Genomic DNA, 14,903 nt, shown 5'->3' with positions numbered 1-14,903 from the left:
TTTCACTGTTTCAGTGGTTTATCATGTCTTAGGGTGTGTTCACACTTGGCATGTTTGGTTCGATTAAAACGTACCCTGGTGCGATTGCTCTGTTATTGTGGTTCATTGGATAAGTGTGAACACTGTCATCCGAACCCTGGTGCGCTCCAAACAAGCGGACTGGGTTTTGGTCCGCTTCCAAACGAACTCTGGTGCGGTTCGAATGAAATAGGACAGAATACTCAAGCATACCTGTTTTTTCTCATCATAGTCGTGATGTTGTCCATCACAGTTCTGTACAGGCATCATAACTGCGTCTCCTCGCAGCAGATCTTCATTTGTGTGTGACGGAGGGATTCCTGCCGCTGTTTTGACTCCTTTACACAGTTATAAGCTCTTCACGAGTTCTCAGGTCAAAATACCATCATATGTACTGTAGCTACGCACATACAACAAGCACATTTATCCCAGCACACAGCATTGGTTTGAATGTTCAATAAGTTTCGTCGCAAAATATACTTAATACAATTTTTTGGGTCTGGACCAAACGAGCCAAGTGAACCAAACTACAAATGTAAACACCCAAAGTTTGGTTAGTAAATGTAAGTAAACAAAAGGTATTGAGTGTGTCAGATATACCCCTACCCCAATTAAATAATAATAAATAAATAAATTCTCAATTTCAGGGCATCACATTCATTAAACACTAATTATTTGACGTTAGAACCCGGAAGTTCTTGAAGAATTTGCAGCTGGTTCCTTCGAGATTTTCCTATGAGGTTTTATAAAAAAATGTAATGTATGATCCTGTAGTAAACATAACTTGACGATACTTTGACGTTATGTTCTATAACGTACACCGCACAAACTCACACCCCAAGCAGTTTTTTCCAGTTACTTATTAAAAATGTATGATTTAAAAAATTGACATAATTCCTTCAAAATTTGCGTTTTCACTTAACCTGGCTAACGTCAGACCTCGTCTCATTGAGACGTGGTCTGGGAACCACATGTTCATTTTCTCGTATTTGAGGCGTGGTTTACGAATGCCCAGAGCCGTTTATTGGGCGCTACGAATGTCTATCAAATGCGCCTGTACGTAGCTCATAGCCAATCGTTTCAATTATACCAGATGACGTATGTAAAGTGACAGAAATTCGACGAGGAAGACGACGAAATAAACTTGCGTTCTAAACTACTTGGAACACTATCTAAGGCTGCATCGAAAGGTAACTTCACGCCTGATGCCATGTTGGATCCATAGATATAAACAAACTGCTTCTGTGTGTCGCATAGACGTCGTCATCATCTTGCTGCTCCCTCCCCGTTCTGTGATTGGTTCCCTTTTTGAGGGATAAAATCGCGCTGCGTGCAAGGCAGCATGGGGAAACCCAGGCTAGTTTTCACTATGGGTGTTTGTAAAACGTCAAAGAATAGTCAAGTTATGTTTACCACAGGCTTTATTTCACACATAAATTGAAAAACCCCATAGGAAAATCTTGAAGGAATCATTTGCGAACTAGTCTTCCGGGTTCTGACGTATTCCCTGCACCACTATAATATGCTTTTTTTTTTATGAATAGAAAGTTCAAAAGAACTGCATTTATTTGAAACAGAAATCTTTTGTAAGCATAACTTCATTACTGTCACATTCGATCAATGCATCTTTGCTGAATAAAACTATAAAAAAATAATAATAATATTTAATAGACATGAGTTTATCTATCAAATCTTAATTAACATATAACTCACACATAAACTATGTGTGTTCTCACATAAACTGTGTGTGAACGTAACCAGATGTAGTGCTGTAAAACTGGACTGACAGCGGCGGTGTGAACGTGGCCATTGCGTCTATCTCAAACTCAGCCCTGGCAAAGAACTTCTTTTAACAAAGCCTGTCATCAGAATTGTTCACAGTTCGCTGAAGTGAAAGCCTCCTCTGTTCTCTGCAGTCAGTCGGGTAAACTCAAGACTCTCGTGTTCTAGAAATCACAGTCGGCTGTTTTCTTAAACTTTCCACCTTTTCTAAATGGCTGGAAAACTACAGAACGTAAGACCAACTGAGCCTAGATTTCCTCAGTTTGCCAGTGAGGCAGATGAATCCCTACATTTCTCCTTCATTTGAACAGTAAATCTATAATCTCTATGGTTTGATGGTGTATACCGTATGCAGTTAATGCTAGAAGGCTAACACTCTACAATAACACACACCAACCAATGTAGAATCCATTTCTGGGCAGTGTAATGTTGGTCTAACGTCACCCTTCCTCTTTCAGCCCTGACCAGGAAAACTCCACCAACAGCAAGAAGGCCAAAATAATCCTCTGTGGTGGATTCAGCCGAATCAGCACCAAACTCCCCAGAATCCCTCTGAGGAGACAGAAACTACCCAAAGTTGTTGGTATGTCCTCATTTTCCACCATCTAAAATTACATATGGTTCAGTGTGCCATGAGTAAACTGAACCACACAACAGATATGCACTTATATGATGTGCCTGATGTTAAGTCTTCAATGGTTTAACAAAAACAGCATGTTTAGCAAGTATATTAGTGACATCCTTTTTCCTGATAGGGCATGTTTAAATGCAAATCCCCTTTAGCTGTAATTTTTTATATCGGCAACCTAAACGTTAATTTAAAGGTGCAGTGTTGTTTTTTCTATGTAAATCTTTTCAAACCTAGTGCAGATAGAATTACAAGATGCATTCTAGTTCACATCGATGGAGCGTAACTGAAGGATGCAAGTCTTAAGTGACATTTTTAAAAGTTTAACACGTTTTTACTACGATATATCTTAAAAATAGTTGAAAAAAAACAGCAAGCCGTCATGCAACATCCATCTGCGGACACAATGCATGACTGTGTGAACGCTCCTTAAAGGGGTAGTTCACCCAAAAAAATGAAATTGTGTCATTTAAAACATCCTTACAACGTTCCAAACCGAATGACTTTCTCTTTTTTCTGCGTAACATAAAAGATCATATTTTGAAGAATGTTGGGAACCAAACATCGTTGTATTGTAGGGACATAAAAACACTAGGACATTTTGCTAAATATCTTCTTTTATGTTCCATGACATTAGATTGTTAAACAACACGAGGGTGTTAACAATTAAAATGTACTTTAATCAGCCTCACATCGTTCCAAACCTGTATGACTTTCTTCTGCGTGACATAAAAGAAAATATTTTGAAGAACCAAATATCATTGGACCCCATTGACTTAATTGTAGGGAGTGAACTTTCCCTTTACGGAAATCATTTGTTGGTTGACTTACCTATTTGGCACTTTCAAATCATTGCTGTGTTGAGTTGTTTGTGTTTGTTACATCAAAATCTGCCTCAACCAATTGGCGTGAGTTTGGGGCAGGGCTCTCTGTTTGCCTGACCAATGGTAGATGGGGCAGTGGTTGGGAACCTGTTTGAAAGCAATAATAGTTTTTGCAATTCTGTTTGGTGCCTCTACTGGCTAAAAGCCTCAGTCAGAATGAAAAGCACTCTGCGCTGACCCAAACAAAGTCTTTAGGGTTTCATCTGAATGGAATGCTCTGGGTGCATGTCTTATTTCCCTTGGCTCCATGTGAAGCTTCAAGTCCTTATTAATCTGTACCCAAACAGACATTCGTTTTCTTTTTCCCTGCATTTCTCCCCTCATTTCCCTATTTCTTATTAAAACAGACGGCTGGGAGCTGAATGTTCCCCCAATCAAAGACTCCTCTGTTTTTGCCAGGATGGAACCCCTGTGTGGAGTTCTTGTGGTTGAGGAACTGTATGGGCTGCTGCTGCTGCCAGGAGCCGGTTTTAGAGACAATATTAAAGTGGCCATGCAAACATATTATACTTTTTTAAGGAAGTTTGTTTGGAATATTCATTTTGGACTTGGATTCAGAGACCAAATCGTAAAAGGCACGGCATATTAAGTTAGCACTGCCGAACACTAAATTAAGTGAATTGGACTTTTTAAATATAGAAAAACGTGGGTTAGTTTTACAGCGGTTTTTCTTTAGCATGCACAAAAACAAGAGGTAAAATGGTAACACTACAATAATTCTCATTTGTTAACATTAGTTAATGCATTAAAGGGTAACTAAACCCTAAACCAACTTTTTTTAGTTAATGATCTGTAAGAATGGGGCTTTATTAGTGCTGTTCATTGATTCAAGTAGTTTTTTTGACATTTGTGTTTAAAGTGTTTTAATTTTACAAAATATGGTGTAAAAACGTCTGAGTGCTGCCCTCTTCAGGTTGAACAGTGGCTACTGCAGTTGAATTTTCCTATTGGAAGTTGTGGTACCCTCTGACGTCAGAGGGTACCAGCTAACCACGCCCTTGCCTGCAGAGAGATAAGTCACAGATGCACGCCCCCTCTCCACTGGGCTCTGCCTACTTTTCCAGCATTTTTCAAATATTGCCAGTGGGTGGAGTCAGGCTCTGACCAGGGGTTTAGGTACCCTTTAACTAACATGAACTAACAATGAGCAATATATTTTTACAGCATTTATTAACCTTTGTTATTGATAAATGAAAAATGTTCATGTTACTTCAAAGGGTGAGTTCACCCAAAAAATTTTAATCTGTCTTTAAAGGTAGGGTAGGTAATTTCGGAGCAGCTAGCAATAGCAAGCTAGCTCTGAAAGCATTTATTAAAACACATGAACACACAGCAGTGTCTGCACAGTGTCACGAGACATGGCGTGAACGCAGCATAAGCTTGTTGTTTTGGTCCAGGAGGAACTTAAACCAAGGAACTTGTTTGTGGCGATCGGTGACTGTCTACAACTCAGCATAGCCTTACGGAACGCGCAGATGACGTATGATATCTGTGCGAACAGTTTTCGTGGAGGAGTGTAAATACATATCTTGACAGGCAGGTAGGGCATCGAATGCAAGGATTAGACACAAATTAATATCTTCGGAACACAAATGAAGATCTTTTTCAATGAAATCTGAGAGCTTTCTGTCCATCCATTGACAGCCTACGCAACTACCACTTGCAAGGACCAGAAAAGTTTTACATGATAAAACCATAGATATTCCATTTAAAATGAAAGGTTTTTAGATATGTTCATGCATGGAAAATGCACCAGTTGAAGACAACTGTGTGAAATTGAGGAGATCTAACTTCTTACTGTACATCCACTAAAAATCATCAAAACACCAGTTGATTTAAAGTCATGGGTCATCTCCAAATCACAAGCAAAAATCCAGGTCCCAATCAAGGAAACAAGAGCTGGATTCTTCTTTTACAAAGAATATGGATGGCACAGCTTTAATTAAAACAAACAATACCCTAGTGTATGGGTAACAGGCGGTCACGGGTGAGCAGCATTTAGTTATTTAGTGACAGAGAGCCCGAGAGAAAGCCCAGAGCCATACTGTCCTCGAGAGACATGTGCTTCCACACTAATTCACCACATTACATAAGTTAAAGAGTCACTGCCATCAGACCCGGGTAAAAAAAAATCCTGTCTAAAACAATAATGTCACTGTTGGTTAGGGTTGAGTATGGTCTGCAGATTGTTTCAATAAAACCCCTCAAGCTGTAAAACCCTGGATAGACAACAAAGAACAAGCAAGTAGAAAAATCCAATAAGAAGATGGCACTTTAGCTGAAGAGATATGACCAGCGTTCGGCTCTTAAACATAAACTGGCCCTTTCATCCACGGACTTTATGAGAAAATTGATAGAGAATGCGTGTCTTTCATCTGACACATCAAAGAGTGTTAAATAACTCTGGAGACAACCAAAATCAACACCAAACAATGTTGCTTTTCACGCTCACTCTTGATTAGTTAAAAAAATGAGTTTCGCGATAGCATATGAGAGGAAGAACTGAAAGCAAACGCAGATGTAGCGTCTACCCCGTTCCCTTCCCCACCCCCTCGAACTTCTCACTTCAGGGGAGGAGCTGGATGAAAATATCATTCTCTCTTTCCCTCTTTTTTCCCCTTCCTCCTTTTCCTGTTGCGGTTCTGCTATCCTCATTGGCTGACTGCAGCAGTGAGGTCTGCTATTTTTCCCATATCTTTTCTTCCCCCACTTTCCTTTTTTTTTTTTTTAACTCTACCCTCACAGGAGAGCAAATGGGGGGCCGGGGGTCTTTAGACAGGAAGTGACTAAATTTACCTCAGTGTGTTTCAGAGCCCTTTTTACTCCAACTAAAGCTGGTAATGACAGATTTAAGACAAAAGGGACAAAAAAAAGAATGAGAATGTTTATTCCCTCATCTCCTCTGGACCCACATTCTGTTTATCACCATAATTTAGATTTAGGAAAAACACATTTCTACACCAGTGAAGTTAATCTGTCTTGAAACGAACAGTCATATCCGGATGATGTTTCACCCCTAAACCAAAAGAATGAGACAAGAAATTATATTTTACTCGAAGTATATATATTTTTTATATATATACACACACACACACACACACACACACGTACACAAACTGAATTTGATGAAATACTGATTTAAATAAAAAAAATTATGTTAAAGTATGCAAATACTTTAATGCTAATGTTAACATTACAAATTATCCTAATTTAACTGACACTAGAGTCAGGGGTGCACATAACTGGTGCGCATGCATGGTAAAAATAAACGATGCGCAGGGAGTACTTTTGAGTACCGGCATGCTTGGGGACAGGGCCACGTTTACTTTACCATCTCTGGTAAGATCGCCATCATGATAAGTGTGTTCATTAATTATAAGGGGTGCAACAGATCGCAGTTGATCTGTGATCCGTACGGACCAGGCCCCACGGTTCGGCACGCATGTGATTTGCGGATTAACTGCCAAGTTTAACCATCATAGATTGAAGGTTTATCATTTGGACGTGTTTTGTCTTGCCAATTTAAACAGTCAAACGATTTTAAATGCGGAAGAGGCATAAATCAGGACTCACGCGTTGTTATCCGCACACACCTGAAACGCGCGTACACAGAGAGAGATAGAGAGACGTGATTCAGACTGCTCTCCAACACAGAATTGATTCCTCTTTTTGCGCACAAGTAAAATTTGCAACTTTGGAGGGAAACATAGCTATTGACGATAATGGGAATTACAAAAAAAAAAAAAAAGCTGGATGCATTACATATTGGGAGGGGGGTTGCTTAAATTTCATGAAAATAATGTCAATGCAAAAAATTCGTTATTTTTCCTTTTGATTTTGAGGTGCCGCGCAAATTCGGCATGTTTTGTGAGATTTGCCCATTTACTTTTTACTTCTATATAATTTAATCCTAATTTATTTCCATGTTCTCAGATATTTAACTACAAACAACGAAACATGTTAAGAACGAACATTGAACAATGTTCCTTGCAAGCTCTTGATCAAAATGTCTCTCAGTCCAAGTCTATAAACATGTTTCTGGAGAGGCGTCGGAGAGACAGGCCACCTGTTGCCATACACCAGAGTACTTTCTGCAGCTGTGGGGACTAATGCAGCTGGGATGTTCCAGTAATGTACTTTTGTTCAAGGCCCATATAGCCGAGGGTGGGCTGCCAGACCGGTCTAGGTCTCTGTCTCTGACAAGACAGCAGTTGTTCGATGTCAGAAAATGGCTTAGTAACAGCACTATGTCTGTTTGCATGCATCTCCATCATACATGTCATGCCATTTCATAGTGTGGTGAGTCCCACAGGGGACTCGTGAATCTGCATGATGAGAATGCTGGTGACATGAACAGCAGTGAACAGAGAAGATATTCCTGTAACATTGCGGGAAACTTCTTCCAGCATCTACAGCTGCTTGGAAAAAGGATAAAGTATGGAATGTAAATTGTTTCATTGAAGGCAAAACTCCAAAAATGCAGTTTTATATCTCTGTGGTTTTTACTGCTATGTGCTGTTGAAATGTTTATTTTTGCAAATTTACTTTCAAAGCTTTTTTTTCCACACTGGGAGAATGTTAGAATAATCCCTTTGCTAGCCGATTGCAAAAGTTTGAGTGTTTCTGAGTGAAGCGCACATGCTAAGACTCAACAAGAAAGTTCTCGAGTGTCATTTACTTTAAGGGTGAGTGTTGAAACTAAACTAAACTACATGTAAAACTACCAGCAACAAGAAGCAAAGGCTGTGATTGAATGACGAATATAGACTGTTGATATAGACAGTTGCACGCAGGTGCAGAACGCACATGCTAGTTGACAGTCGCCTCTAGTCCTTTTGGTGTGTTCAAGCGCAGCTTTTTGGCCCAGACGCAGCCGACGCGAGGAGACAACAGTCGGCCGCTGGATTTGTTGCCGCTTGTTCTTTGACGTTATGGCCTTAAGGGTTAGTTCACCCAAAAATTAAATACTCACCCTCATGTTGTTCCAAACCTGTAAGACTTTCGTTCATCTTCAAAACACAAATCAAGATCTTTTTAATGAAATCTGAGAGCTTTCTGACCCTCCATTGACAGCCTACACAACTACCACTTTCAAGTCCCAGAAAGGTAGTAAATACATCATTAAAGTAATCCTTGTGACTCCAGTGGTTTAAGCTCATTTTTATGAAGTGATGGCAATTTGGTAACAAATTACCACGTTATTTTTTAAATATTAATCTCCAACACACACGCGCGTTTACAAGAGCACCATGACGCATGCGTGTTATTTTGACGATGCATTTCATAGTGAAACTGGACATTTAATAAGAGAAAATGTGGATGAACATGTTTTTATCCACCAGGAGTTGATTAGATTGTGGAAAGTGTCCGTTACATACCAGATTTTTGGAGGGGAGGGGCTAAAAAATAAGTGGGCTTGGTGATGTCACCTGAAAAGGAAAGTTGTTTCAGAGACACAGAAAGTTATTATATTATTGAAAAATAATGCTTATACATACAAAGTGCATATAAAAAACAACAACAACTTGAACTTGTTTACTTGAAAGAGATCCTGAAAGAGATCTTCTGATCTTGCCTAGAAGGTCTTGCACTGCCAAATAGCCAAAAGAGCAGTGTGAGGGAGGCGTAACCAGGCCAAGAGAATGTGGTTAGCATCTACTCTAGTTCCTCCTGGCTGAGAGGAGATGTGAGCAGCAAGCCACAGGAATCCCGAGCTGACCATCTTTTCGAAGTCAGCATGAATGCATCATCACATAAAAGTGGGCGGAAGGAAGCGGCCTCTTGAAAACCACCGTGACCTTCATTAGGACCACAGTCACATGCAGGAGAACTGGGCAAAAAGTTACAACTGTATATTTGCAAACTTTTGCAATTAGTTAGACAGCATTTTCAGTTCCATACAAGCTGTTGTTAAAAGAATCCAACACAAGCATCTGTTAAAAAGATAAACATTAAAAAAGAAGACATCATTTAAAACTACATACTATTTGTACTGAATTTTAGAAAATACTGTTTTAAATGATGTATATACAGTTTTGTTAATCGATCCAAAAAACACTTTATTCTTTGACAATAATGGAAATAAGCTTTTTGAAAAATGCTTATGTTTTTTTGAGTGTGATTAATCACGATCACAAAAGTTTGTGTTTACATAATATATGTTTGTGTACGGTGTATAATTATTTTGTATATATAAATACACACATACGCATATATACATTTAAGACATATTTGCATGCATGCATATATATATATATATATATAATACATAATTTGTATTATATATATAAATAAATACAATTTCTTAAATATATACACATGCATGTGTGTGTATTTATATATTCAAAATAATTATACACAGTACACACACATATATTATGTGTAAACATCTGAAGGTGTTAAATATGAATAATTTGGGGCGAAATTTGCCTTCATTTCAAGAAAATAAGGTCACAAAAATTAGAACCAGTTAAAACCACATAAACCAGGTTGACCAGTAAGATCATGTTTGATTATTTGCTGCTAAACAACATGGCTATGTTGGTCCACCAGCACCAAACTAGCTCTAAATAGTAGTACTAACCCTAACCGTAATTCCAAAATACCAGTGTAAAGTCTTAGGACCTCAGTTGCTCGCAGATCATTCCACTAGCATGCTTTGAAGTGTAGTGTTTCACTCATGTGCTGTCAATGCTGGCTTTCATGCAGATTATCCACACTCCACTATTTGCCCTTGTCGGTCACTAATGCAGACTGTAGAGCCTAACATCATCACATATGTAGTCAAAGAGCCTTTGTGTGTTGTGGAACCCAGGGAGCCTTCTTCCACTGATTTGACCTGACCTCTATGTTTGTTTTCCCCTTGTCCAAACCCTTAGTCACCCACCACGATCCCGAAAACACCTTCAACAGCATTATCGAGCCGCCCTCCGTAGTGGACCAGCCTTCTCCATCATGGTCTTCCCAGGAGTCCTTCTCTTCCTTCGAGACGAGTGAAGACGGGCCCGTTTACTGCATCCCACACGAAGGTGAGCGGGAACTAGCGCAGATAAGCCATCTGTTTGTGCAACATGGAAAACAGATGAGGGAGTTAAGAAATCTCCTGACAATTTTATTAAATGACCTCAATTTGTGGTAAACGCTTGGCCTCTGGGTGCATATATCACATGCGTTGAGTGAATACAAACAGAAAACGCTATAAATGGCCATGTCAGCAGATGCAAAGCTTTCAGGATGTGACTCAGGACTTTCTGCATAAACCGTGGTGTGGGAGATTGCTGGAAAACTGATATAAAAGCATTTTAAGGAAAAAACCTAGGCATTTTTCCATGGTGATATGGCGTTTTGGTGTTTCTAACTGGTCATAGACATAATAATCTTTAGGTGTGCTCATTATTTTATTCAAAACAATTTTTTTTAATAAGCTTAGGTTAGTCGTTTTTAAATATATTTCAGTATAGTCAAAGTTGATGTTCAGAATTAAAACTAGCTTAATACTTATTGAATAGTGCACACTATACAACCTTTGGTTGTAGTTCAGAAAGTCTGTTCAGAAATTAACAGGAAATTAGGGTTGAAATGCCAACAAAACAGTGTTGTTAACTAAAAAAATTAAATAAAAACATTTTAAATAGTTCAACAGTTTTTGTTAAATAAAATAATGAATTAAAATAATAATAAAATTTGAAATACGTAAACTTTAAAAAAAATGTAGAAATATTGCTTTGGCAAAAAACTGAAATGTGTATAAGTTCTAAAATTACTAAATCTAAAACTGAAATGGAAAAAAGAATGCTAAACAGAAATATTGCAATAATAATAAAAAAATAATTAAGTCAAAATTAGGTAACACAATTATATGATAAAATAAAAAAAAATAAAAGGTAATTCAAAATATTAATAAATACCATAATAATATAAAAATACTACTAAACTAACACAGCAACAAAAGTGACAAATACCCCTGAAATTAAATATGAAAAAATATGAGGGCAAATATTGCCCACAATTTTTTTTTTATATATATTAATTTTACAGCCAAAAGAAGGATAATTTATTTAAATGAAGTGCTTATTTTATGTTGGACTGAAATTTAGAACAAAACTACAAGTTTAGTTTTAGAATCCAATTGTATATGGAATTTTGTAATATTTTGCAGATCAAACAATGACAAATGTCAACACAGAGGTGTTAAAAATTGTAGCTGATATAACTTCCAGTTCATTAATCACACAGGAACCGGCCAGTCAGTTTTTTACTACAGTCATGGAGATATATTTCTATACCACTTACCCCTTACATTTACCTTTTTCAGAAACTATGAACGAGAGCTGTGAGAAGAAAAGTTCTAGCGCTGCTCAGGAACTATCATCATCACCCATTGATGAGGACGCAGGAGAGTACACGTCCCTCAAAGACACAAGAGAAACAACAAAACAGTACGTTAGCGACGGAAGCGAGCAGCCTCTCCTGAAATCTTCAGACAGCGAGGGCTCCACCAGTGGTTCTGAGTCAACCATAGGAGCCGTTTACGCCCACATTGCACGCCTTTCCAAACACTCCAAAGAGGAGGAGGACACGGCCTCACCGGAGAAGACGAAAGAGAAGACGAAACCTCGTCCTCCAGACCCGTCCACCAAACCGAAGGTGTCCTGGATCCACGGAACATCTGGAACCAACCCAACAGAGCAAAGTCAGACTCCATCGCCACAAAAAGAGAAGAAGAACAATTCAGAAGGTTCTGGAAAGGCTGATGAGAAGCTGCGGTTTAAGGAGAAGTCGAGCAAGAACAGAGAAAAGCATCAGGACGGGAAGAAGGCAGATGGACCCGAATCCCCGAGCAAAAGCAAATCTCACAAAGCTTCAGATACCATAGAGCACCTCAACGGAACATTCCAGAATGCCCTGAAGAAGATTGGAAACTTCCACTCGGACAAGAAAACAAACGACACCCACAAAGAGCCGCCCAAGAGCCCAAAGATCATGCATCCGCACATGAACTCTGAGGCCGCCACGCTACTCGCGGCTCAGCTGAAGGAGAAGACCCAAAGCCTCAATCGAAACGATGGGCACACGGTGGGCGTCAAACCCAACGGTGTTTCAACGCCTCAAGCCAACCGAGAGAAACCCACCCCTCCTCAAAAGACCAAGCGCTCTGCAACTGGGACCAACAAGCCCCTGCTGCCCACCTCCGGCAACCTCCAGAAGATGGTGGCTCCTATTTCAGACTCTTCTCCTGAACCTAAAAGCCCAGAAAAACAAGGGCTTAATGGGACCAGAGTTGAAGGAGATGCCACACCAAAGAAAACACCCATCAAAAAACCACCGAGGAAGAAAGGAAAGGAGGGAACAATGGAGACGGAAGGCAAAACCACCCCAAAGACGGCCATCATGCCACCTCAGACTGTCAAATAGATCCGCTTTGATCACATTGGTGCGTCTGTTTTTTTTTTTTTTGAGAACATAAACGTACAGTTTTTCGTAACTTTCGTCAAACGTGATATAGGAATCGGATGGATTGTTCTTTAAATGGACGAGCTGCTTATAGGTTTTAATATTTGGAAGGATTGTGGTTCTCGTTAACTCTTTGAAGTCCTGGAATCGGGAACGACGTCGTGGCTTGTGTACAGTATTAAAAAGGAAGAGTAAATGAATTTAATGTAATAAGCTCTTGTTGTATGCTCTCAGTTTTATATATGCATTACTCAACGTCCATTGTTTTGAATTTGCCAATGCTATCGTAATTGTCTGATCAGCAGGTTTGTGTCTGAAATTTGTATTTAGCACTGTATTCATTGGTGTAAAGAATGAACCAAAGGTACTTCAACGGTACAGGAAGAATGATGCCATTATTAATTTTCACTCAGGCCATATAGTATATGTATATTCAATACCTTGTTAATGATGTCATGAAGGAAATTGTCTGCTTGGTTTCTAGGACATGAGCATTCATCAGTTCTTAGTACCTAGCATAATGCTTTTTAAGCTAGAAACGCCAGTAATAGTCGTAGTCCTTGCTAATCCACAGTGATATCTATCCTTGCTGCTGAATCTAAACATTAGTTTTTCCCTTCTTCCGTAAAGTACCCACAATCGGTAATGCATTTTTTCCATGACAGATAAATACTCCATAAAACTAAAATGTATTGTTTCTTTGTTTTGTTTTTTTGTCTTTTAGTCCATGTATGCTGACATTCAGACCTTCTATATTCTATTATAGTCCTAAAAGTTCACAAAATAAATGCTAATATACAACCTTTCTCCTCTGGGATCTTGTACGATGGGGAGTCTTTCCCGAACTTCTGGTTAAAATAGGAAACCAACAACATTATAAAAAAAACATGAAACATTTATAAACATCTGTTTTGATCATATTTGCATTAAAAATAAGCACTTAAATTATTGTTTTTCCAGTAAAAATCAGTAATGCTTTTTATGCCTTGCTAATATCACATGCTTTTCTCTTCATGACTGAAAGTTTATGCAGCACAATAATAACTACGCCATTAATATAGTGTGTGCATTGCCATTTTATGAAAATGTTAATTTATTAATAATTATTTGTCCTGCCAAAGAAACAATCATAACGCCTGAAAGACGCCAGTATAACCTATAAGTCAGATGAAATTAATTATTAATTCTTCAGAGGTTGACTATGCGGTTGCAGGAAGTTCATTGCATCAACATTTTTTTATAATGGCTCACGACTACAGATTATGTTTATTTTTGAAGTTTACAATCAGAAACACCCCATAGCACTTGCAAATATTTTTAAGATGACACCAACAGAATGCAAAAAAAGAGTTCATGAAAAACTGAATGGTTATATTTGAACAAAAAACAGGTTCAAAGTTCGATCTGGGCCTGCAGCATTTTTGAGTTTGTAAGCAGCTTCACAAAAAGCAGATTTTCCATTGTGGTGTACAGTAACTGCTATTCCCTTGTATGGTACCTTATATATTTTTCTACATGCTAAGATATTTTGTAATAATATTTTTACCTTCATTTGTAAGCTGTGCTTATACAACTTATATCTTTGCTTTTTTATATTTGTGTGTGTGTGTCAAATGAACTGGTTTTCAAATTTGATTACATTTTATTTCTTTTTTTAATGCAAGCATCAGGTACATTTGATTGTAATGTTTAAATATCTTTCATTTTACTCTCAAAATAACTTTTTCACATTTCTCTGTGGATGTTATTGTTTTTTATGAACGATAAACTGCATGATGCAGAGGTCAGTGAGAGATATCTATGCATGTTAACCCAAGTTCTGTTTGTACTGCCTTTCTTTACGTGGGACCTTTGACAAAAAACAACTTTTCATGTTTTTGCACCATTCCAGAACATTTCCAACAGCAGTATATGATTTTATGGGCGTTTGAATAACAGATTTCTGTTTTCTACTCTGACTTTGGCGTAAGAGCAAGCTTTGACTGAAGCTCGGCCTTTAAACACAGAGCATTATCAGTAACATGCATTATGTTCATTCATTTTGTCCTGATTTTTTGCCTTTTTATGTTGTTGATAAGTGGTTGTTCAGTTACCGTATTTGAAATAAAAGCAAACCTGTAGCTCATGAATTGAAAGGG

The 14,903-nt window shown here is 38.3% G+C and overlaps 1 protein-coding gene across 1 annotated transcript in view; it reads left to right on the top strand.

The window, feature by feature from the left end:
• The window catches only part of scarf2 (scavenger receptor class F, member 2), a 34,498-nt gene extending 19,595 nt beyond the window's left edge, over positions 1 to 14,903 (top strand). The window contains exons 9-11 of the mRNA XM_082170818.1: positions 2,259 to 2,383; positions 10,191 to 10,340; positions 11,627 to 14,903. Of these exons, the coding sequence (XP_082026944.1) occupies positions 2,259 to 2,383; positions 10,191 to 10,340; positions 11,627 to 12,726 (1,375 nt within the window). The 3' untranslated portion in view covers positions 12,727 to 14,903. The remainder of the gene's footprint in view (positions 1 to 2,258; positions 2,384 to 10,190; positions 10,341 to 11,626) is intronic.

The sequence above is a fragment of the Leuciscus leuciscus genome, assembly GCF_965113295.1.
Source record: "Leuciscus leuciscus genome assembly, chromosome: 5".
Classification (NCBI taxonomy): domain Eukaryota; kingdom Metazoa; phylum Chordata; class Actinopteri; order Cypriniformes; family Leuciscidae; genus Leuciscus; species Leuciscus leuciscus.
Note: the sequence above shows the minus strand (reverse complement) of the source record. Positions and strands in the feature narration are given on the sequence as shown.